Source organism: Ambystoma mexicanum, chromosome 7p (assembly GCF_040938575.1).
Source record: "Ambystoma mexicanum isolate Mex_15411 chromosome 7p, UKY_AmexF1_1, whole genome shotgun sequence".
Classification (NCBI taxonomy): Eukaryota; Metazoa; Chordata; class Amphibia; order Caudata; family Ambystomatidae; genus Ambystoma; species Ambystoma mexicanum.
In genome coordinates this window covers 574,162,521-574,185,812 of record NC_090939.1, presented here as the reverse complement: position 1 = coordinate 574,185,812, position 23,292 = coordinate 574,162,521, and the positions used below count along the sequence as shown (strand labels likewise).

The 23,292-nt window shown below is 46.8% G+C and overlaps 1 protein-coding gene across 1 annotated transcript in view; it reads left to right on the top strand.

Moving 5' to 3' along the window:
- The window catches only part of TMEM131 (transmembrane protein 131), a 2,512,175-nt gene that overhangs the window by 202,380 nt on the left and 2,286,503 nt on the right, over positions 1–23,292 (top strand). Inside the window, exon 2 of the mRNA XM_069636582.1 lies at positions 10,595–10,656. Within this exon, the coding sequence (XP_069492683.1) occupies positions 10,595–10,656 (62 nt within the window). The remainder of the gene's footprint in view (positions 1–10,594; positions 10,657–23,292) is intronic.

The following is a 23,292-nucleotide window of genomic DNA, read 5'->3' as shown; positions in this document are numbered from 1 at the left end:
AGTTTGGCGGGGTAAAGCATGGCGTACTTGACTGAGAGGTCACGCAGTCTGCGTTTTACCGCCAGGAAAGTCTTACGCTCACGTTGAACGGCCACAGAGAAGTCTGGGTAGAGGTGAATCCTCGCACCGCCCAGTGAGAGCTCACCCTTAAGCCTCGCGGCCCTGAGGAGAGCATCGCGATCGCGATAATTCAGCACACGGGCTATGATGGGCCGAGGTGGGGCACCGGGCTTGGGTTTAGCCGTTAGGGCTCGATGCGCACGCTCTATGGAAAATTGTGGGGAAAGTTGGGGTGAATCGAGGAGTGTCAACAATGTATGTTCAACAAAGTCTTCCATTGATTCGTGGACTTCGTTCTCAGGAACGCCGATGATACAGAGGTTATTGCGTCGTGATCGGGATTCCAAGTCCTCATTCTTCCTTTCTACATCAAGGACCCGATTGGAGAGGGAAATGACCTCAGAGCGTAGGGTCCCCAGTGCATCTTCAGCGGAGCCCACCCTTGTCTCGACCTCCACTACCCGGCTATCAGTCCTCTCAATATGGGCCTTGATAGAGGATATAGTGCCATTCATATCGTCTAGTTTTGAGTGGAGTGCGGTGAAGCCCTCCCGGATAAAATCCATCATGTTTTGGGACTCCGGTGGTGTGGTGGACGATGATGCCGCCGGAGCCTGCTCGGCGATTCCCTCCGGCGGGCTCACCGATGACTTAGCGAACAGGTTGATGGAGGTCTGTCTCTTTGAGGCCCACTTGGTCATCCTGACCAGGTTGGGTTTCCAGTAGAGTGAGTGGGGGGTCCCAGCAGCTCAAGGGGGTATGGTATACGATCCTTGCGGGACGCGATATTTGGGAGGAAGGGCCGGTGCCTGTAGGCCCGTTGTGTTGGGACCTCGGTGGCCCGTGAAGACAAAGCCTGAAGAGATTCAGGTGGAAGTGATCCGAAAGCAGTGGTATGCAGTGGCCGCTGCGGGAGCCGGGTGGTAGTTCAAGCGAAACTGTAGGAGAGTTAGAGAGGAACCCTGATCGGTCCCCCGACGGAACGAACAGGCCGAGCCTTCAGAACAGCGATATAAATGAGCCAAGTCCCAAGGATTTTCAGACCATGGGGTACATGAGTGTGAGTTATGATAATGTTGTGGATGGTTGGGACCTTCGAGAAATTGCCAGATCAGGGGGAGCCCCCAAGTGTTGCGACTCCGGTCGGGCGAGCACCAGCACCCAGAAGGATGGGCCCCAAGTCGCTGAGGCCGGCGCTACCCAGCGCGCCACGTACCTTACTGGGCCCGGGGCCCTGCAGTGTGTGTCAGCAGGGGGAGCGCAGTGTCAGGGGAGCACCGACGCTCGACCCCCTCGCAGTAGTGTCTCCCCCCGCCGTCCGCTCCCACGTCTAGCAGGACCCCAGTCCGGAGGGGCGGCCGCTGCTTTATGTGTGCCGCCCCACCGTGGAGGCAGGATGCGCAGAGATCGGGAGGCTCCACAGTCAGTAGTCTCGAGACGGCTCCAGCCGCTCGAAAGCACGGTTCGTCTCGCCGCTGACGAAGGACGTCGAATCGAAGCCGCCTTGCAGGTGGGGGAGGGGCGGAGAGATCACTGGTCCTCGGGGATCCCGGCCCCGCTCAGCGCCAGGATTCGACCCAGTTGGTGTCGCGCCCTCCGGGGTCAGGGTCCGGGTCTGGGCTACAGCGGCGGCGAGGGCACACCGCGAAGCGGTGCCGGCGCCCCGCGGCCACGGCTGCGTATATGTCGCCCCTCTGCGATGGCAGGATATGCAGGGTCCGAGCTCCGGGGGAGGTCTCAGGACAGCAGTTCCCCGGCGGGGGCAGGCGAGGAACCACGCTGGAACTTGTAGCGGCTCCAGCCGTTCGGGAAGCCCGGCTCGACCCGCAGCCGAGGGAGGATGTCGGTTAGGAACCGCCCTGCAGGTGGGGGAGGGGCGGAGGGATCACTGGTTCTCGGGGTTCCCGGTCCCGTTTAGCGCCAGGATTCGACCCAGATGGAGCTCAGGTTGTCCTTGATCGTACCGCGCCTTCCGGGGTTCGGTACGGATCGAAGAAGGTGCCGCGAGATAGGATCCTGTGACTGCCTGCCGCGGAGAGTCACGTTCAGGCGGCCATCTTGTTCGGCGCTCAACAGCGCCCCAGGCAAAAATACTTTTGAATGTTATTGTAATGAAAGGGAAAATATGCTAAAATGATTTTAATTCACTAAAGGAGATTCAGGATAAGTGAGTTACTTTGGATTGGTTCAGGTCAACACTAGCAATGATTCATGAATGATTATCAGATTGAAAACGAAGTTCAGCAGTTGAAAACAAACAGCTATTTTGACATGTGGTGAAATGGAGCTAAATTGCAATTCGCAGCAATTTTTCCGCGTGTGGGAAACGCGATTACAGCAAAACTATAAGGAATTGGGTTAGTTAGAAAGCTTAGGATCTTAGCTTCAAAATGACAGTTCGGTTCTAGGACGTGCGGTTCAAAAGTTAGAGGTTTTAATCAAGGTAGTTTTTTCAGAAACAAAGTCAAGATTTCAAAAATGACAGATGCGCTTTACCAACAAGGATATGCTTATACTAAGGGCTATGAAATTACAAGATACCCAACGGGACAACCACCAGAAACACGGCGCCTTCCGCTCTGATTGTTGTACGTCAAGACACTTGAAAAAATATCAGCGCATAGATGATTATCGCTACAATTATCAAGAATTATGTGGAGGAGAGGAGAATTTAGGATAGACAACAGAGATTCAATAATGCAGTTCTGGGCAGATTGAAATGGATGGAATGGGATTACTTAAACTAAGAGATTGGTTATGTACAGTTCTAGACTGGATACTCACTCCTATGGCTTTGGAATGGAGTGGGCCCACGTCAAAGATCTGGTCAAGGGTTTAGCTGGGATTCTCTCTCGCCACTGGCCAGTTCTCAGTTCTGCTGTCAGCACTGCAATGCGGTCTGCGCGGCCTCTTGGACTGGATCTGACGGGTTCTGGATACAGCTCTGCTTTCTGGATCTTGGTTCTAGCACAGGATTCTTGGCTAGAATAGCAAAACAGCACAGCCCAGCTGTTGACTGTGAGAGCCGCTTGGAGGTTTAGGGGTTAGAATCAGGTTGCAAAAGGTTCTGAAGTCCTCCGACAAAGGTTCAGCTTGTGGTTTAGGCCTCTCTGCTTCAAGGTTCTAGATTTTGGTTCTAGAGTCTGTCTGGATATTGTCTAGATCTGGTATGGATGTTCTTGCAGGGTGCTTCGGCAAGAAATCAGTTGAGTAGGGGAAACGTGTGTCCCCTATCTGTCCTCAGCAGTCCCTATTTATGTATTTCCAAAGTGGGTGGGGAGGCTGATTCTACAATGCCCAACCCTCTAAGGATCTGATAGGTTAGAGGATTCCCTGTCCCCTGATTGGAGTAAGGATCAGCGTGTCATCCTGTGTCGTCATGTGTCATGTTTATGGCTTAGGGGAAAGACCCTCCCCTTTTCTCTGTACAGTATCTTACTTTTCATAAAACACATATTTACAATATACACAACTTGTTAATTCTACATAAATTACATGACAGATTGCCTAAGGTACATTTCTGTTCAACTCTCATCTTCCTAAGAGCTTTGTTTCAGAAATGACAACTTTTTCGCGCTTTTGGTGCGTTTCTCAAGATTAGTTCTGCATCAATTTTTAGACATGCATTCACACCCCATCTGGGCACATTTCTGTAATTTTTATGCTCATAGCATAAACACAGTGGCTACAATATGAATAATTCAGGGGTTTGGTCTCAGAACATCGCACGGAGTCAAGCTTAGTGTTAAACTCTGAGCGAAATTCTTCATTTTAACAATCTCAAAGTTTCACATTTTTGTCAGTTCAGTGCAATTTGTTATAAGCATTTTTCTAAAACATATATTTGCTGTGCTTTCTGAATCCACACAATGGTTTGTCTCTGCCTCCAAGGTCTGGGCTGACTCAGAGGTCACATGTCTCTCCTTCCTGCCAGCAGTTTGTCAGTCACACCCGAATTAGCATTTTCTATTCCGCCCAAGGATTCCTTTGTCTGCACTGAGAGCAACAGGCCAGGGTGCCACTCCCAGTTCCTTTTGACACCAGCCTCTCAATCTCTTAGCCAAGGGCAGGGGGAAGTTTCCTTTGTTCAGGGAGAGGTGTGGAATTTGTTTGAAGCACAGTGTGGGTAACTTTTAACTCTGAAACCCAATGTCTAAAAATTGTCTTATCTTATATTATAACTCACATTTTTAACACATGCATCAAACAATTTCTTCAAGCCTTTTCAGAATATAGTTTTAAATTGTCTCCGCCTCTTAGGCTTCTGATAGCAAGTCTTTCTTTGGCATGGTTTGGGCTCAATGTACAACTTTACACAAAATGGTTTTAAAACGCCGGCTTCTGATCGAGGCGAGTAACGGTATTACACCCTTTTTTGACAGCTTTCTTCCAGCAAGCAAACCTCAAAAGTGGACTTTGTTCAGGGAACACATACTTCTGTGGACCTTATATTTATGTGGATTCTTGAAGTGGAATGATGTGGACCACCCAACAAGAAGGTTGGTTCTTTTTGGGTGGTTTTTGAGCCATGAGTTTTGTAAATTTGACACAAAAAAAAACGGATTTTTCAAACAGCCCTGTTTCTTTTGCAATGATTTTGCTCTGTGGGCAGCCAAATGGTGGGTTTTGGCAGTGGTCTCCTGTGTTACAACTCACATAGGCAAAAGTAGATGGTGGCCTATTTTTCAGATTTTCACTGCGCACTTTCTGGTGATTTCTAGCGAGCAGCATACTTTCCTGCGGCCATTTCTGAGGTTTCTGCTGCCAGCAATGCACAGTGATGTTGCAGGGCTTGGACCAGTGGGTTAAAACATCCCACAAACCTGACTGAGACTATAATAGCGAATGCCCAACATGAAAGCATTTTTAATCAAATCTTCTACAAATGATTTGTGTGTGTTCAGACATACATTCTGGAGTTGGTGCAGTGAGAGATTTTAGGGAAAATCTGGAGTTGAATCCATAGAAGCCTTTGAAATTATAACTGACATTTGATGCTCTTGCTCTCACTCGGACATAGGAAAGAATATCAATGGGGTAGATAAGGAGAGGGAGCCTAGCTATGCTGATTAGCTTTTGGGATTTGACATTATGTAATTATAGAGAGGAAGTGTATACATGATTAGTTTACATACAACAAAGACTGAAGGACATGAGTGGATATTGCAGCTACCTAATTTTGAAGGAAATGTAGCTATGGATGAAGTAGATGGGAAAGGCAATGTAAGCACAACGAACAATTGTGAATGCAGCATAGGAGGCCAAGTATTGAATCCACTCTTGGAAGAGGAGCATAAATGATATAAATGATCTCACTATCGCCAGCTTTGTATGGGAAACTGACAAAGAATTACAAGTTTATTATAAACTGAACTTTATGAAGTGTGTTGGTGTAACACATCCCGTTATAGTCAAAATGGTATACCTGTGAATGTTTATGAATGAATCTGAAAACCCAATAAAGGTAAAATAACTTTACTCTGGCATGAGTGTCTGCTCCCTCATTCTTATCCCCCTCAACATGTCTTTGTAGAATTAAAAAAGTAGTCTCTACAATCAACTAAACAAGTATAGTCATGGCCTTTGGTACAAGGCGCTGTTGCCTAAATGGTCACTTTTTCGAATGTGAGCAGCAAATTAATCACCAAGAATGTTCCTTAATGCCTTCTTCACTGTAGCATGAGGCCTCCACCTATTGCCGCTTTTAATACCATTATGCTTTTAAAGAGTTGGTGGACTCTGTGCCCCATCCTGGTCCTTACTGAGGGGGCATATATTCTATTATCACAATTAAGGAACCTTTTGCATTTCCGTACCCTTGCATGGTGAAAACCAGTGGATCTATGTGATCACTGCACCGTTTGTAGTGTCGACTTCCATTACAGTGCAATGCTCGCATCGATCACGCTGTCCCCTCCCCCAACACACTTAATTTCTCGCCGACTCCCCTCTAACCCTGCATAGTCGGTACCCACCCACTTAATGTGGGTCAGAGCTGGCGCCGCAGGGTCCTTTCTTTTTTTTCTCACTTTCTTGTCCTCCGATGTCCATCGAATAGAAGCAGGGGACACCCCAAAACCCCAGACCCCCATTACCCTGAACAAGGGGAGCAGGGGACCCCCCCCACAACCCCCGCTCCTTTTAGTCAGTGTAATGGGGGTTGGAATTTTGGTAGTGGGCAAATGTGCAGTATTGGTAATGTCGCCATAATCGTGACGACATTTTGTAACGATACCAAAACCAGTGAAACATGCTTAGACACTCCTCATTTATATCGTTCGAATTTTGTTGCAGAAGCAGAACATATTTATTATAGAATCGTAGGTTCCTAGTCACCCATTAAAATGGTATTAGGGGAACAAAACCTATTGTACACCCATCTCCCAAATTGGTCTGCTGGTCAGTCAATTGAATCAAAAAATGTATGGTCAATTCCTCTAATATTTCATCATGGCATAATACACTGCCAAGGGCATAGCCACACCTGTGTGCTTGCCTGCGTCCGCTTGGTGTGTTCTCTAATCTGAACACCGGGACGGTCTTCAGTATTGCTGCTTTGGAAGTAGTCCTTAGAATGTTAGTAGTTGCTCGCCTACCTAAAGTCAGTGGGGGACCCCTTGTGAGAACTCCTTAAAGGGTCCTTTGCGGTTGGCTTTGCTTCCAATCTCACACGACCATCTTTCCTCTTCAGTCTCCAACCACCCTCTTTTACAGTCCCCTCAGCTCTTCCTGCAGCACCTGGTCAGCCAATCTGAACATTCGATTCTTTCAGCTTACTTGCTCACACATGCCTGCTATTATCAAACCCTTATCTACACACCCACTTTTCACCACTTTAAAGGGACAAACTTTATCAAAGAAACCAGTCTTCTGCCACTCGCCAAGTGCATTCCCACTACAGTCTTGCCTCGCTGCTATCCCAGGGGGCAACGGGCATTCTGGCCCTCATTCTGATGATAGGGTATCTTTCAGTGATAGTAATGTTTTTTGTTACTTTTGAACTGTCCTGGTCGCTGCTAGCATTATGATTAGCAGCTTGGATGTGGTCTGCCGGCGAAGCTCAAATTCATCCAGGTAGATGATAGATTGATGTGGGAAGAGGTGCTGAAATCTTTCCTGGCCATGAGTCTCGTCGGCATTCGTTTGAGTATTGCAATGCGTTTGTTTTAAGTTTGGTCTTGATTACTTGCAGGACACTTGCCTCCCCACCAATCTACCTTGTCTTTGTCCCATATAAGATTGTCCTAACAACCTTACTGTTTGCAGATTCTGCTAGTGTCTGTAGGAGAGATTGGAATGACACCTACTGAGAAGTTGAGGCTTAAACTGTTGCCATCTCCCCCCTCATCCTTTCATGGAACCTACAAGGTTTTGATTAGATTTCTCGTTATGTACTATCTTTTATTTTGGGTGGGTTCTTCTGAAAGGATACGCTAACTCCCAATCTTTTGTTCCTTGTGGAGGCAAAATACTGGTTTGTTAAAGAGAGTAATCTTAACATTTTATTGGTAATTTCTTTCTAAGGATTTATCTCCCAGAGGCGTCATATCTGGGCTGTAATCCCTGATCAGTTGTCACGTTTTACTAATCTTGGTAGTGGAGTTTAACACCCTATTATTGAGTGAGAATATTTGAATTGCTATCATCGAAGTCTTGAACTGGTATGCACCTTTTCTGTGGCCTCCTGCTTTCTCGTGTAACCTAACCCTCTTAGCCTAGACACGGCTCATGATATGTTGAACTGCTATTCCTTCAAATGACTTTTAGTGCATGGTCTTCCTCCACATCCTTTCTCCCTGTCAAATGCCGGATCCCTGTGTTGGTTGAACATAGCATGATTGCTGCCAATGCCATGAGAAGATGGACTTCAATCCTGATCTGCCAGCTACTTATATGGCTGATATCCAGCCCTTTCAGTAATTCCTGCTTCCGTAGGACATTAAATCTAGTGGACCTAGTGCCACAACATTCCATAAACCCCATATAGTCTGAATGGACAAGATACCAAACTATAGGGTATAATGTTCTTCCCTTATTGAAAATGGTTATTTTAATTGCCATTTTTTTCTCGTCTTTATAGTTGCCCCGTCCTTCCTTTTGCCAGTAAACAGAATTCTCATTAGACTGGACTGATTGTGACACTGCCAAACACCACCTGTCCTACTTGGGTCATCCCAGTTAGCCTTCATTTTCAACAATTGTGTTTTGTCACCAGGTCTGTTTCGAGGCCGTGTCAGGGTAAGGGAAGGGGGAACCCTATCCCTACTCCCTCGCTGAGTGGCATGCATGTCTGATGGCAGACTCCCTTTCAACCAATCCTTACATGGGGCTTCCTACTCCGAGCAGGTAGCAGGGACTGCAGTGGAGCTGGAGAGGGCCACTGAAAAGGGAGTCCGGTGCCGGCAGAAAACTCAGGAGAAGGAGCCAGAATAGTGCAGAGACCTGGAAGGACACCAAGTGGAGCAGTTGAGCCTCTGGATAGCTGCGGCAAAGACAGGAACCACCTACTGCTTCGCAGCGGGAATGGTCGGTTGCTGTCATGGGAGCCAGGGCAGCAGGGAGAGTCAGCACTAGCCCACGGGGGACCAGCATAAGCAAAAAGGGCTTGCAGGAAGGGCAGGACCAGTGCTTTAAGTGGCCTGCCAAATCGAGCCAGGGCTCTTAGGGGTATGTGGCCTGGCAGGGGGCCAATGTCGCAATTAAGAGGCAACACTTGCATCAGCTGAATGCCGCCTGTAAGGGCATGCCCCGTAAGAGCCCCAGCTCGATTTTGCAAAAGGGCCATAGTCTAATAGACGACATTCAAATCAGGTAAGTGTTGCAGCCTAATTGGGGCACTGACCCCCTGCCAGACACCACTTTGCATCTATCATCACCCTTGCACCTGGGGCACTCTTGGTGATTGAATCCAACTGGGCGAGTGCAAGGAACTGTTCCTCAGCTCTCTATAAGCAGGGTGAGAGTAGGGAGTCAGTGAGCCAGCAGCTCTGGGGGAAAACCCACCTATCATTAGCCTTAGATAAAAACAGTAGCGGGTATCGAGCCCTAGAACTAACCAGAGTTACGGACGGCTGGGTTAGGGTGGAGGTAACTCAAGGGTTGAGTCGGTGAATGACGGCCCTAGTGCCAATTTCCAAAAGCCCTTATATTTTTTTGGGTCCTGAAGTTTGCAATTCCAACCAAGCCTATCACTTAAGCATCTTAAGGAGTCAGTGATTTTTCGTGATGACACCCCATCAGTTTCCTTTTCTTTACTATGTAATCGTTCTGATTTCACTTTTCCTAAATGTGTAGAAAAAGGGCGGGCAAACGTAAAACAAAAATATCTGAAAATCTTATTGCAAGGTGATTTGATGACTATGTTGTAGAGAAGTGCTATTATGTTCCTGTTTACTTGGAGGGGGGCTAGAATAGATGGCTAATAACCCTGCAAGGTGGGACGACAGATGAATAGGTCTGATGCTTATGGCACAACACTGCATTTAGCAACGTTAAACCCACCACAAATTGGCAAAATATTCCATTTGTGGGATCTGAAAGACTGCAGTAGGTAGTGCGTTTTAAAATGAAGAAAAGTCAAGGCCCAGGAATCCAACTTCAAAAAAAAAAAGAGGCTGACTTAGTTTTACTTATTAGCGAAGACTATACCTGACATGGTGTGCTATGATCATTGTTTAAGAGGCTGATTGGCTAGAATGGCAGACAGTGTATTTGTCATCTTGAGGCATAACTGTCATTCTGACAGTGTTGGAGCACTCACTTATGCCTCATTGCAACTGTGGTTACCAAAATAATGCTGGATAAACTCGACCATACTGCCAGATCCATGCATTGCATGCATAGGCCGTACAAATTAGCCATAATGTGATCCATACTGCCATAATGCTGACCAAGGTTATTGCGAATTGATGTATGTTTATGAACGACATGCTTGTGTTTTTGTACATTATAGAAACTTCATGTATACATTAATTGCACGACATTGTTTTGATAACTTGCTTGGTCAATAATTGGACATGTGAATGTTCTTAATGGGGCGCATATGTTAAATGCTTGCAGGGAAATTACAGTGGAAGGGCTACAGTTAATTTTACTGGCATATAGGCATTTGTGCAAAGTCTTATACCGACATTTTTATATTTTTAAGTATGGGATCATTATGAACACCCTTAGCCCAGCTTCCTATATGTACCGAACAATCCTATGTATTGTAGTATATAACTTGATGGCAAAGCTGTAGCTTTTCAATTGCAGCAAGTAACATTTCTATGTAATGGACAATTGTGTTTCTTCTAGCTCGGCCGAAAAAGTGCAAACATTTTGATGGATGTGCAGCTTGAACTCTTTTCCAGCGCGTTTTCTCTCTTGTGTTGCGAACAAATTATTTTTGTTTTTTTAATGTGGAAATTGTAGACTGTTGGATTAGAGAAACCAGAGAAAAATTGGGGATTTCATGAACATGGGCTATACAATCTGGGAGTACTTGTATAGAACTGTTTTAATGTGCGCCTCATAGCTTCCTTTTTATTTCCAGCGTTCATCCAGTCTGATAATGTGATAGAAGTGCTTCGTTTTGATAAAGGAGGCCTGTTACAGGTAAGCACGTACCTTGCGCTTTTGTAAAGCTACATTGTTCGTGGAATTAAATGTCTTTTTTTCATAGAGATGTGGAAATGTATGCACGTTTTAGCGCTATGTGAAAGCATGTGTTATGTGATATTTGTATAGTGCCTACTGCCATTAGTATGACTTCGAAGCGCTGCAGTGGATGACCCACCCACCCGAGTCCCCTGAATGGCCATTTCCCATCCTGGTAGTGCCGACTGCCTGATCCTTTGCGATTAGCGTGGTACATGAGCCTGAGGGAGAGGCTGAATTGTTGTGGGTGGGGATTTGAGAATGAAAGTCGCGGAAAACTTCAGCATCTGGTGGGGCCTTGGGATGAGCTAGAGAGGCTTCTGTTTGGAGAGTCTAATTTAATAAATTCTGAAGCAAGTGGGTTTACATTTTATTTAAAATAATTTACACAAGTGATGGGCCTATTGGGTCATATATTTTCAAAGCGATAAAATATTGCAAATAGTGAACACGTTATTTTTATTGGCAGGTTGCTTTGCTTGCTATGCCTTTGCCATGAATTGTGTGTAGCTGCCCAGTCATGAGAGAATACTTGGAGGTGCCCTCGGCCCTGAAAAACCTTTCTGTTTATATTGTGACATTGGAGATTTTTTAGCCTGTGAATTTGCCCCAACTTGGAAAAGCACCTCATAACTCGATTGGGTACATTAGGCTCCAATTGCATCCTTTTTATATTCGATCATTTATCTTAGAATGACTACAGGACTGTAATGTATTATCAGTTACAGTATTCGTTAAAAATCAAATGAAAAATACCTTTTTAAGGAGTACTCCAGTTTCCCACACCTGCTCCTCTCAACCCTCCTAGGATTCCTGGCTCTCGCCAGTTTTAACAGGCTCTCTAAAACATCCCTTTATCCTGTGCCATTTCCGAAATACTGCTGGGTCATTACATCCAGTGGGGATGGGATCTTTTTTTTTGTTTTTTTTGTTGTTGTTGTTGTACCCCAAACATGTATTGTCCTCCTTTTTAATTTATCACATACCCAAGTGCATGCATCCACAGCCATTGCTCTGTGCTTCCCCCATCAGCCTTTTGAAGTGGACCAATAGGACCAGTTGTTTTGTATCATGCAGGTTGTTCCTCCTATTTTTTTATTTATTTTCGTCTTAGCTTTGTTTCCCCTTTCAGTTATCTTCTCAAAAACATAGGCTTTGCTCAAGAATTCCCTCTTGTGCTGTCAGAAGGGTTTTTCTAACTGAACCTAATGTGACTGTCATTTCAGTTTCTGACCCATACACCCTGTGCTGTCTGACGTGCCTAGGGTTGGATCACCCGTGGAATGTGTTACTTTGTCGCTGGGACGGAGGATTCAGAGGAGTTCCTTGAGCCAGTTTCCTGGATTTCATTGGCAAAAAGAAAAAAGAACCAGGATAACACTGTTTATTTTCAGAGAACGTGGGCCGGCAAGCTTTTTTCAGGTTTTGCTGGTGCTGGGAGGGAGCTTCGTAATCCATGCGTATTTGGGAAGGAAACCAGGGATGACCCAGGGGTACCCAGGTCAGTGGCACCCCCGAGGTTCCCTTGAAGAGAGGATACTGGTCTCTTGACCAAAGCTCCTCTTTTAGGGGCTAATTTTGGGGTGCCCTTTGACAGGCTAGTACTGGGCCTCCCCCTGAGATGTCCTCTTTGTGGATGTCACAGATTGCCTAAGGAACACTCCAACTGCCAGAGATGATTTAAGGCACTAGGTCCGTCCATCACTTTTCCTCTCTAGCCCCGGCGTCCTCATTCCCAGGTTGGCATATAGAGCTTATTGACCCCTACTATCTGTGGTCTACCTTGATTTCAATGAGGTCCTAAAGGCAATCACTTTATCAGGACTTTGTGAGCTGGGCCTACATTAACCACATTTTAGTTCTAAAGGGAATGTAGGGTGCCTACAGCCAGCCATGCCCTGATCGCATGCTCAGCTCTGGCTACTTCTCTTCCTTCCAACTCCTCCACTCCTTCTCATCTAGTACTACCATCTGTCCCTCCTGTATCTCTTGCTCTCCTTCTACCTTCTGTCTCCACCCTTCGATGTTGCCCCCTCCTGCCTCTATGCCCTGCCCCCCTCTGTTGCCCTGCCCCCCTCTGTTGCCCTGCCCCCCTCTGTTGCTCTTCCCCCCTCTTGCCCTGCTCCCCCTGTTGCCCTGCTCCCCTCTACTCCGCCTCGTGCCTCATGCCTCTACTCGTGCCTCACGCCTCTACTCGTGCCTCACGCCTCTACTCGTGCCTCTCGCCTCTACCCGTGCCTCTCGCCTCTACTCTCGCCTCTCCTCCCTCCACATCTTGTCTCACAGTAACCTCTTTTCACTCTCTCCACTCTTTTTATCACTCGATGGCGCCTAGCTTGCACGCACATTTCCCCCCACAGTACTAGTTGCTGTCAGCAATCAATACCTCCCTTTTTCTTTCAGACTTCTCCAAACTCCTGCTGGTTTCTTGTTCTGCCACCTTTCCCTACTCTGCCCTCACTTGAACAACCCACAACTCCCTGTTTCTGTTCCTCCTTATCCTCCCACTCCTTCTCCCATTGAACTGTCCCATCCAATCTAACCTGTTCTTTCCTGCCAGGGAGGTGTTAGAACAGCCAATTGTTACACATGGGGGGAGGGGGGGCAGCGGGTAAGCCCCGGCCCTTCCATCTGTGCTGGGCTGCTGAACAGTATCAAGACAGACCGCATTGCAGTGTGTCCCAGTTCGTGTTAGGGGGCCACTGTGAAGTTCAAATCAGGTAAGTCATAGTTGCTGGACTTCAGAAATCAGTGAACAGAGTCCCTGGCGTCTGTCTAGGCTCTCTTGTGTCTTCCCCTTATCATCTTTTTCCTCTCCCCCTGTCTTCCTCTCCTCCCCCCTCTTCCTCTCCTCCCCCCTCTTCCTCTCCTCCCCCCTCTTCCTCTCCTCCCCCCTCTTCCTCTCCTCCCCCTCTTCCTCTCCTCTCCCCCTCTCACCCCTCCTCTCTCCCACTCTTTCTCCCCTTCTCTCTCTCCTCCCTCTCTCCCCTTCCACTCTCCCCTTCCACTCACCCCCCTCTCGTTCTGGCAGGCTGAATGTCCAGACTTCAGCCTACCCTTGAATGGGTCTACAAGAAAGGGAAAGAAACTGGCTAGCAAACATCTCTCGAGGTATGGGTGATCCAAAATGGCACTGCCATGAAACATACAGGCACTTGGGAAGGGAATAGGACCTGGGGCCTTCCCAAGGGGCATTCCCAACTGCCACCTCCCCCCTCTGGGGTAGGAGTGGCTCTGGTTTCGACCCTGGTCGTCCTCCCACCTCAGGCTTGGAGGGGTCCCTATCCTACCTTCACATGCTCCTTGCCAAACAGATGAGCGCAGATCGACGGGCACACTCATTACCGGTTTTAGTTCTGCTACCATCCTCCACAGATAGGTCTGTTGGCTGTTTAGAAAATCCTCTGTCTTGCTCAAAGCCACTTGAATTGTGATACTCGCACACATAAATGGAAACAATGTGTGATTGCACAGGAGTCGGCAAGGCAGCCATTTGGGGATACTTTGTCACTAGCACTGAAGTGGCTTACATCACCTCTATGCCTCAGTCTTTGCCCCTAGTGTCTCTTTGGGGGGCGGGTGATCCTATTGTGCTTTGCATTGAGTCTTTGGCTCCTAGTAGGATGTCACTTTTGCACATGGTCTCTCTGCCTTAGAAATCCCTACTGCAGCCCTGTAGCTTATCGGACCTTTGTGGCAGCTGGTCTGACACATGAACCTGTCCGGTGCATAACCAACCGATTTCCAGAATGTAATGCATTCTGGAAGGTGTTTATGCCCTCACCATTGATGATGACTCCCACTCTGTCGCCTATTACTGTTTTGTCTCCTCTTGTTGTACCACAATTGGATGCCCTTCCCCAGTATGGTCATCCTCACTGCCCCCCTCCCCCTCTCTCCTGGTTCCATCTGGCCAATTGGGATGTTTATCCCATCCCTCTGCATTTCTAGGACACAGATCTGCCATTTTCAGGAAAGGACACTGCGGATGACCTGCAAGAGGTCCTATTTGAGGAAGTACCGCCTGCAAGGGCATTTCATGATTACATGACAGGCCTTCTGGGTATCCCCTTGCATGAACCTGGGGTCCCAGCAGCATATTATTGCATTTAGAGCATGGATAGAACAGGCATTCTCTTAGAAAGAGAACAGCCATACTGAGGAAGAAAAAATAAGGGCCAGACCCCATTCTTCACAGGTTATTCGATATAAGGTACTTTTCTTTTGACATCCGAAAAAGGTGTGCATCTCCTCCAACAGCCTTTTCCTAAGATGATAGCCGCAGACACTCCAGGGCATAACCTTCATGCCCAGCCTTTTCCTCTCCTCCCACATACCGCATTTGAGGCTATAGGGAACAAGGTATACCGTAACTCGGGCATCTATCTTCAGAAAGATAATACAGATGCCTTCCTTGCTGCCAATCGAAAGCCTGGGAGCTAACTCTCAGATATTTAAAAGCATCACTTGGCCGACAAAGTGGTACAGTCGGGAGCGGGAATGGTAGGCTCTGGCATTATTGCACAGGATATCCTGTAGTTGGCGGCCCACTATGTTGAGACCATGGTTGGCTGGATGTCCTTGGAAGCAGATATCTGGCATCAAGACTGATTTAATGCCACTAAATTCACACAAGATTCAAGACATGGTACTTGGCCTGCTGTTTGACAACTTTGAATTGTTCCACAGCTCCACTAATGAGCCGCTTAACAAGGCAAAACCAAGTACAAAAATATTAACATTATCGCCCATCATTAAAGCCCCGAGTGAAAACTTTCAGATAGCCTCCCAATGCCAGGACCTCATAACCTGCTCCTTTTGCCAGTTTTCACAGATGCCAGAGGAAGTCTCAGCAATCTGACGGGTCCTCCAAACTCAAGCGCAGAAAGCAACAGCGCTTGAGTGAAAGGTTTTAATTTTGTTCTTACAACCCTCCGCTTCTCTGCTCATCCTAACCTTCCAACTCAGACAAACAAGTATTCAGTCACAACTCGCTCCATTGGGGAGTGGATGGGGATGGAGAAGTATAGCCCTTAATACGGAATGCTGTCCAACCAATGAGTCCCTTTTTTTGCATTCAATGCTTCTGGTTCCAGAAGGTTGTGGCCCTGGTTGGTTTCAGGGAGTTAGATAAACTCCTTCCAATAAAGGTATTATAACTAGTCAGCTGCCAGGGTTTCAGGTTTCTTTTGTACTTCTTTAGGGTGCCAAAACCGGATCAGGCTGGCTGTACGCCATTCAATCTTTCTCCTTCCAGATCTGCAAGTCTCCAAAGAAGCGTCTACTAACATCACCACTGCACCAATTTTGTCGGCTCTTCGGAAGTGAGGTTGGATCTGTGCAGTGGATCTGAAAGACTGCTATATCCACACCCATGTTTTGGAGAAACACCAGTCCTTCCTTCACTTCTCTATGGCAGGGTGCCACTACATGTTTCAAATGAATTGTGTCCTCCAACATATTCAACATCTTTAACATATTCCACATCTTTGACATGTAATGTCCACAGCTGTGCACATTACATGTCAAAGATGTGGAATATGTTGGAGGAACATCCAATCGAAAGAACGTTACCAGTTGGTAAGTAACTTGTTATTCTGCCCCGTGGATCTTCACCAGAATGAAATTCTCTCAGGTGGCCATGTCTTCCTTTACAGCTTCTGGGACGTGATTGTCATAGATTTCCACTGGAGCATAGAACTTGATTGGGTTTTTCTACCCCTGGAGACAAGCTGACATCTTCACTACTAGCACACACTTCATCAATCAAACTAGTGTTGCAGATCAATTCTTTCAGACACTTCTGGGAAGCTTTAGATGCAAAGTCAACGAGTCATCAGATTACCACAGAGGCTCTCCGAGACCACCTGTGGCCTTCAGATTAGCAATCCAATTGTAGTTGACAGTAAATAGCTAGGCAAAAAGGTCCCAGTGACCTTTTCAACAGATAGCTCATTCCTGAAATGGGACACCTCTGTAGGCAACCTCCAGTTCATGGTGTCTGGCATGGGTTCACACATGCTCATGAATCTTCCCCATCGTCAGGCTGGAAATCCTCGGGTAAAATAAAAAACTGTTTCACTTTCAATTTAAAACTGTATTTCTCCTCTAAGCCAATCGCTGTCCCCCTGGTCATCCTGCCCCCATCCAATGACAGTCCTCTCCTTTAGCTCCACCCCAGGTGGCCATCTTCAGATTTTTACCGCATGCTTCAGTGTTGGAATCCTCAAGTTGCTCCCTGAGCTAATTTCGTGTTTTTTTAAAATTTTTGACCAAAATTGTTATCATTTTGACCGATTTTTGCTTGATCATCATCAACGAAGGACAGAGACCGGCAATAGGGATCTTCTACTGGCGAAGATCTTCAGCCACCGTCAGAACGTCATTGAAGTTTTGAGAAGACCCGGCCTTGGGCCTACTTTGCAACTTTTAGCCATGACTGAAGAGAAGAAGGAAAGTCTAAGCCTCTTCAAACTCTGCGTGAAGTGTGGAAGATCGGCAACATAAATACTTATATTGCCTGCATCCAGACCACGATGAGGAGGGATGTGAGGTTTGTCGTTGTTTCTCGAAAACCAAAGAAGACTGCTACAGCAGACTTTCCGTGTGGCTCAAGTCAAGCAAGGCCACTGACTCAGCCGCAGGGCAGGGTCAAGCCTCATCTAGGACCGGACGATCCAAGGCGCAAACTCCCTCCTGGAGGAGGTCGAGATCATTTGAGAACGCCCCGCTCGTGGGGATCCAAGAGAAGGCCAAGCTCTGCGGTGCTAGCACTACTGGGGTTGCCATTGATGCGGGTCTCGAGTCGGGCAGAAGGCGATTGCCATCACAGTAGGCCTCCATGGTGAGCCTACCAATGAAGGAGGCCTCTTCAAAGAGAAAGTCTCTAACCCTGTCCAAACTCTGTGTCTCTGCGGATAAGCCGCCAAGGGAAAAGTCTGGAGAGGACTCGTTGAAGCTGGCTAAGACCTTGCAGCATGCCAGGTAAACTGAGTCAACAACTGCACCATCGACAAAAGCAGTGACATGCAAATCGTCGACTAAGTCCATGACTTCCACACTGACGGCGTTGAAGGAGAGTGGGTCCACAAAGGAAGTGTCAACCGCTCCACCGGTGTCCTTACCCCCGAGGCGAGATATGGCTGCAGAGACAGCGACAAAGATGGCAACCTCTCTGGGATCAGGGAAAGACCCAGCAGCCGCACAGACCCAGCAACCTCCTGAGAAGGAGAGACGGACGGTCCCCCCCCCCCCCCCCCCCAGTGGACCTGCCTGGTACATGGACTAGTGGGCTGCTCCGGACAGGCCAGAGCAGATCTACTAGAGTACCAATGAGGACAATGATTGGCAGGGAGATTGCTATACAGATCGCAAAGGGTCCCCTGCTCTCAAGAGGAGGCGCATCTGCCCATACCCATCACTGCTGGCTTCATACACCCCTGTACAAAGGGACGTCTCGCTGGATATTCTAACGACCCTGCACCCACTGTCACTGAAACCCAGCAGAGGATGCCTCCAGGACCTACACCTTCATTGGACACGCAAGAGCCTCCGAGGCTAAGCTCGCCCCGGGCGAAATAGAAAGGCCAAAGGGGGCACTGGTCCTCACCATCATCCCACTCCACCACCACCTTGTCACGAAAAGACCCCACCCGAAGCCCCAGTCCTGGTCTCGGACACAGATACCATGGCTACGGGAACCGACGAGAACGACTTATTCACGGACGATGGTCAAAGGATGCATGCAGATGAGCCCCATAGGGCCTCCTACCCAACAAAGTCCAAATCCTTTCATTCCGTCATGTCAAGGACCTCTGAACTGTTTGTTAGTCCCAGAGGAGACCAAGAAAGGCGGCTTCTTGTACCAACGGCGCGAGTCGAGAAAGAAGACCATCATGTCTGTTCCCTTCCGAGATGACATCTGGGAAGAAGGCCTGGCTCTAAATGAGAACAGAGTACTGCCCGACCAAGCGGGACAGGTTGGAAAGAAGTACAGGGTTCCAGATTCAGCCCCCAAATGGTTAAGTTCTCAGCACTTGCCTGATTCAGTGGTCTTGGCCGCAGCCAGGAAACGCTCAGTGAACCAGTCATTGGCAGCCATGGTACCTCGGGACCAGGAGGGGAAGAAGCTGGATGCAGTGGGCAAGAGGATAATTTATAAAGCAGCCTCTACCATCAAGGCAGTTAGCGCCCTAGCCATTTTGTCACAATATGACCGGGAACTATGGTTCAAGTTGCATCCTATTCTAAGCTACCTGCCCGAAGACGAGGTCGAGGCACTATTTCCGGAAGGGGAAGTGACCTCGGATCACACCATCACGGTAATAGTGGACATTGCGGACACAGGTTTCCGCCAGATCGGGGACAGCATGTACCTGTGTCTAGGTTGGTTGAAGGCACCAAACATCTGACCGGATGTTCAGACGAAGGTCCTGGATATGCCATTCGACGGGGAGGACCTCTTTGGAAAGGCAGTCAATGAGTCTTTGCAAGCAATAAAGATCGACACGGACACAGCGCGTCCTTTCGCTCTTCCAGAGAGAAACCAGGACGATCCTCCAAGGGTTATAGTACACCGTGCCCACAACTTTAAAAGCAACATTGAATTCTTGGATGTTCAGATATGCTGGAAGTCAGACAAATTTGCAACGACGATTTTTACAAAAGAGACTGATAGGAACAGTTTACTACTTGCAACAAGCTTTCACCCCAGAAAAACCATCACTAGTATCCCGCTGAGCCAATTTCTAAGATATAGGCGGATAATCTCAGAGGAAGAGGATTATGACGTGAAAGCAAGAGAACTCGAGAAATTCCTCAAGAGGGGATACAGTGAAGAAACAAACTCACAACATGCAGCAACAGTCAAGAACATTCCTAGAACTGAAGCCTTGAAACCGAAAGAAAAAACCACTGACACGGATCTGGTGTATGTCAGCAGAGTAATCAAATTAAGAAAATCATGAAGAAAAACTAGGGGGTTTTAGCCCTGGATCCAACATTGGCGAATCTATTCCCCACTCCACCACTATTCGCATATAGCAAAAGCAGATCACTGAAAGACTACTTGATTAAATTGGATTTCACACAAAGGAGAAATCCCAAAAAACAATATAAAGGAACATTACCATACAATAATTGCAATTGCTGCAATAATGTGCTGAAGGGTAATTACATCCATCATCCCCACAGTGGACATAAGATTTCATGCGAAACAATGAATATCATATATGGCATCAAGTTACCATGTGGCATGTATTATGTTGGACTGACGAGTAGAAAAGCCAAAGTGAGGTGGGGGTACACAAGTCAAATATTTACGAAATCACTCCACAAAATCCCCAGTGGCACAACACTTTGCCTCAGAGAGACACTCAATTGCTCAAATACAATTTGTGATATTGGAAACAGTGAAACTTCCTAGGAAGGGAGGTAATTTGGCTAAATTACTATCACAGAGAGAAATACATTGTATAGAGAAATTGGACTCCATGTATCCAAGGGGGATGAACATCGACTGGGCATTAAACTGTTATTTGTGATGTTTTAGAGTTTTCTGTTTTCTAATATGGATTAAGGTTGCACGACCTTGAAGGGTTACCTATCAGATGAAAAACATGCGTACAACACGTTCTGGGATGCTTTGGAGCTTGTTTGTATGGATTCATGTTGTATTGCATTAAGATGTTGTCTATATGACATAATAAGTGCGGGCATAGTTTGTGCTCGCAACATGATCCCTATTTTGTTGGACTTCAAGATAATGGGGAATCACCATGAGGTGGTGTAAGAAATGATTGTATTGGTGTGAATTCATCTTCACACTACAGTTATTGTGTTTCAATGAGCAGGGTGCTGTAAATGATGGGCACGTTAAACACTTATGTCACTCTAACTGTCAATGGTAATTTGAGGTTGTAATTTAAATTTATTACAGTCCGGCATTCTAAGGACAAACCTGTTTTCTGTAAACACATTGAGTTATAGTTGCCCACAACACATAGGATAAAAATAGAAACTGTCTCTCTTCTTACCTCTCCCACCGCTCTTTTACTGTCTCCTGGTGCAGTCGTACCTCTTCTACGCTCCCCCTGGACTATAGTGTACCCCAAGGTTCTGTCCTTGGCCCTTTTCTTTGCTCTTTACACCTCACTTGCCGCCCCTATCATCTCCTCTTTCGGTATTTCTCATCACTTCTACGCTGATGACACCCAGCTTTTCTTCTCATTCTCTTCCTTCACTTCTGACCTCCATCTTAAGCTCTCTTCTTGTCTTACTGCCATTAAAAATTGGATGTCATCCCACTTTCTTTCTCTCTATACAGACAAGACTGAAGTCTTATTCTTTCCCTCCAACACTATTTCTCCTCCTTCTATTCACTTTCCTCCCACTAACCTTCCGCTCTCTGGCCATGCTCGTAATCTTGGCATTTACTTAGACTCCTCCTTCTCCTTCACCCACCATATCTCTCACTTCCCGTGCATGTCGCTACCACCTTTTCAATATCCGCAAAGTACGTTCCTCTCTAACCTTCCACGCCACTAAACTTTTAATCTCCTCCCTTCTCTTCTCTCGTCTTTTCTACTGTTCCTCTCTCTTCTTCGGACTCACTGCTTCTCATCTTTCCCCCCTAAAATCCCACTACAACTCTGCCATTCGCAACCTCTGTCTACTCTCACCTCATGACTCCATCTCCTCACTCTCAAAGCTTGGCTGGCTCTACTTTCATTCCCAACTCAAATTCCACTTTCTTGTCTTTAAATCTCTCCATGAACTTGCTCCCCCTTATCTCTCCTCTCATTCTACACTCCCTCCCGTTCCCTCAGATCTGCAGATCACTTCCTTCTCCTTGTTCCCCCGTCCCCATGTCCCTCCTCGTTTTCGCTCCTTTCAGCTCCTTGCTCCCCTTCACTGGAACTCACTTCCCCTCTCTATCCGTTCCATCCCCACTTATTCCTCCTTTCGTGTCTCCTTAAAATCTCTTCTTCTCCGCTCCCCTCCCTCATATTCTGGTCCTCCCCCGCCCTTCCCACTCCCCCACCCTCCTTTTATCCTCCTCATCTTGCCTCTGCCTTGTCTCCTCTTGTGACCCCTCTCCCCCTCTCTCGCCTTCAACTTAACTCACTTTCTGTTCCCCACTCCATTCCCCTCTCCACCCCTTCTTCCCTCATTTATCTCCACTGGCTAATTGTTCTAGTTGCTGCATTTCTGGTTTGACTCATATCTTGTAATTGCTTCTACTGTTATTGTATTCTTGTTGTTATAATGTACAGCGCTTTGGCGTAAAGCGCTATGTAAACAAAATAAACATAAATTAAAAGGGTCATGGGCAGTGCACATAATGCACATTTAGCCCTTTTAAAATGGCGCTCTTATTAGAAGCAACACACAAGAGTGGAGGTTCCAGCAATAGGTAGTTCCCATTTGTTGCTTAGCAACACTACGTTAGCCCGTAGAAGGCTGCGTAGATCCAATCAGGGTTTTCTCCATGATTGGGTAACAGAGTGAAGGCACCTAAAACAGGAAGTCCCTACGGGTTGCTAAGCAACCAACCGCAAGCACGTAGAACGCCTGAGTGATTTAAACTACACTCCTCTTATGAATGTACTACGAGGGTGAGGAACGCCATGTCCACAGGAGTTACATCCTGTCCTCTCGAATCTGGAGAGATAACATACTCACACCACGGCAACAGCGTCACATGGGAGGATCTGCCAACGAACTACTGTGTGATACGAAGCGCGGAGTAGACGCCCTACTCAATCAACTGAAAAGGCGCATGAGACGGGTTTGCTTCAAGGTAGGCGCAACTAGATACCCTAATAACAGCAAAAAAGTTGGGTCCTTGACCATATACCTCCGACCTAATATATATACTTGTTGATTGCAACTTAGGATTCACCATACGAAACTAGGAGACCTCCAGCACTCTCCCTACGATCACAGTTGAATTCACAGCACTACCACTGGGGTAAAAATCACCACCTGTTATTACCAGCATCAGTTACTTATCACAATATGGATGGCGGACAGGGAGACCCGGCGCCATTTTAGAGCGCTTTTTCCCTCTGTGCGTCATTGCAATATTTAGCAAGACACTTAAGTTATGTCTGTACATGTTTTACATTTTTCGACATGTCGTTTGACCTAAGACCTTCCGGTTTGGACGCAGAACCATTCTGAAGGTTAGTAGCAGTTGGCACACAACATGAACGAGCATTCTGGTTAAAAGGGAGTACTAAATCTAATATAGAATATTCATTATATCTTTTTGCAGAATGTTGATCCCCATAAACCCAATATACAAACCAGAAGAAGGGTTAGACACGCCCAAAACGCGTAGTTAAGGATATAACATCTGATTCCAGTCACATACGAGTTGTGACTATTACCCATCAAGTTATTGGGACACTTTAGATTATGGATATAAGATTGGAAGATTCTTCATTTATGAAAGAAAAATGATTGTGTTATAACAAATGCAGTAAATTTGTTGGTGAAAAGGAATTATGTATCTTCCTGAAAAATAATTATTTGTTTATGTCTACTAAAATGATATGCTTTCATTATTCTTAAACAAAATATATTGATGTA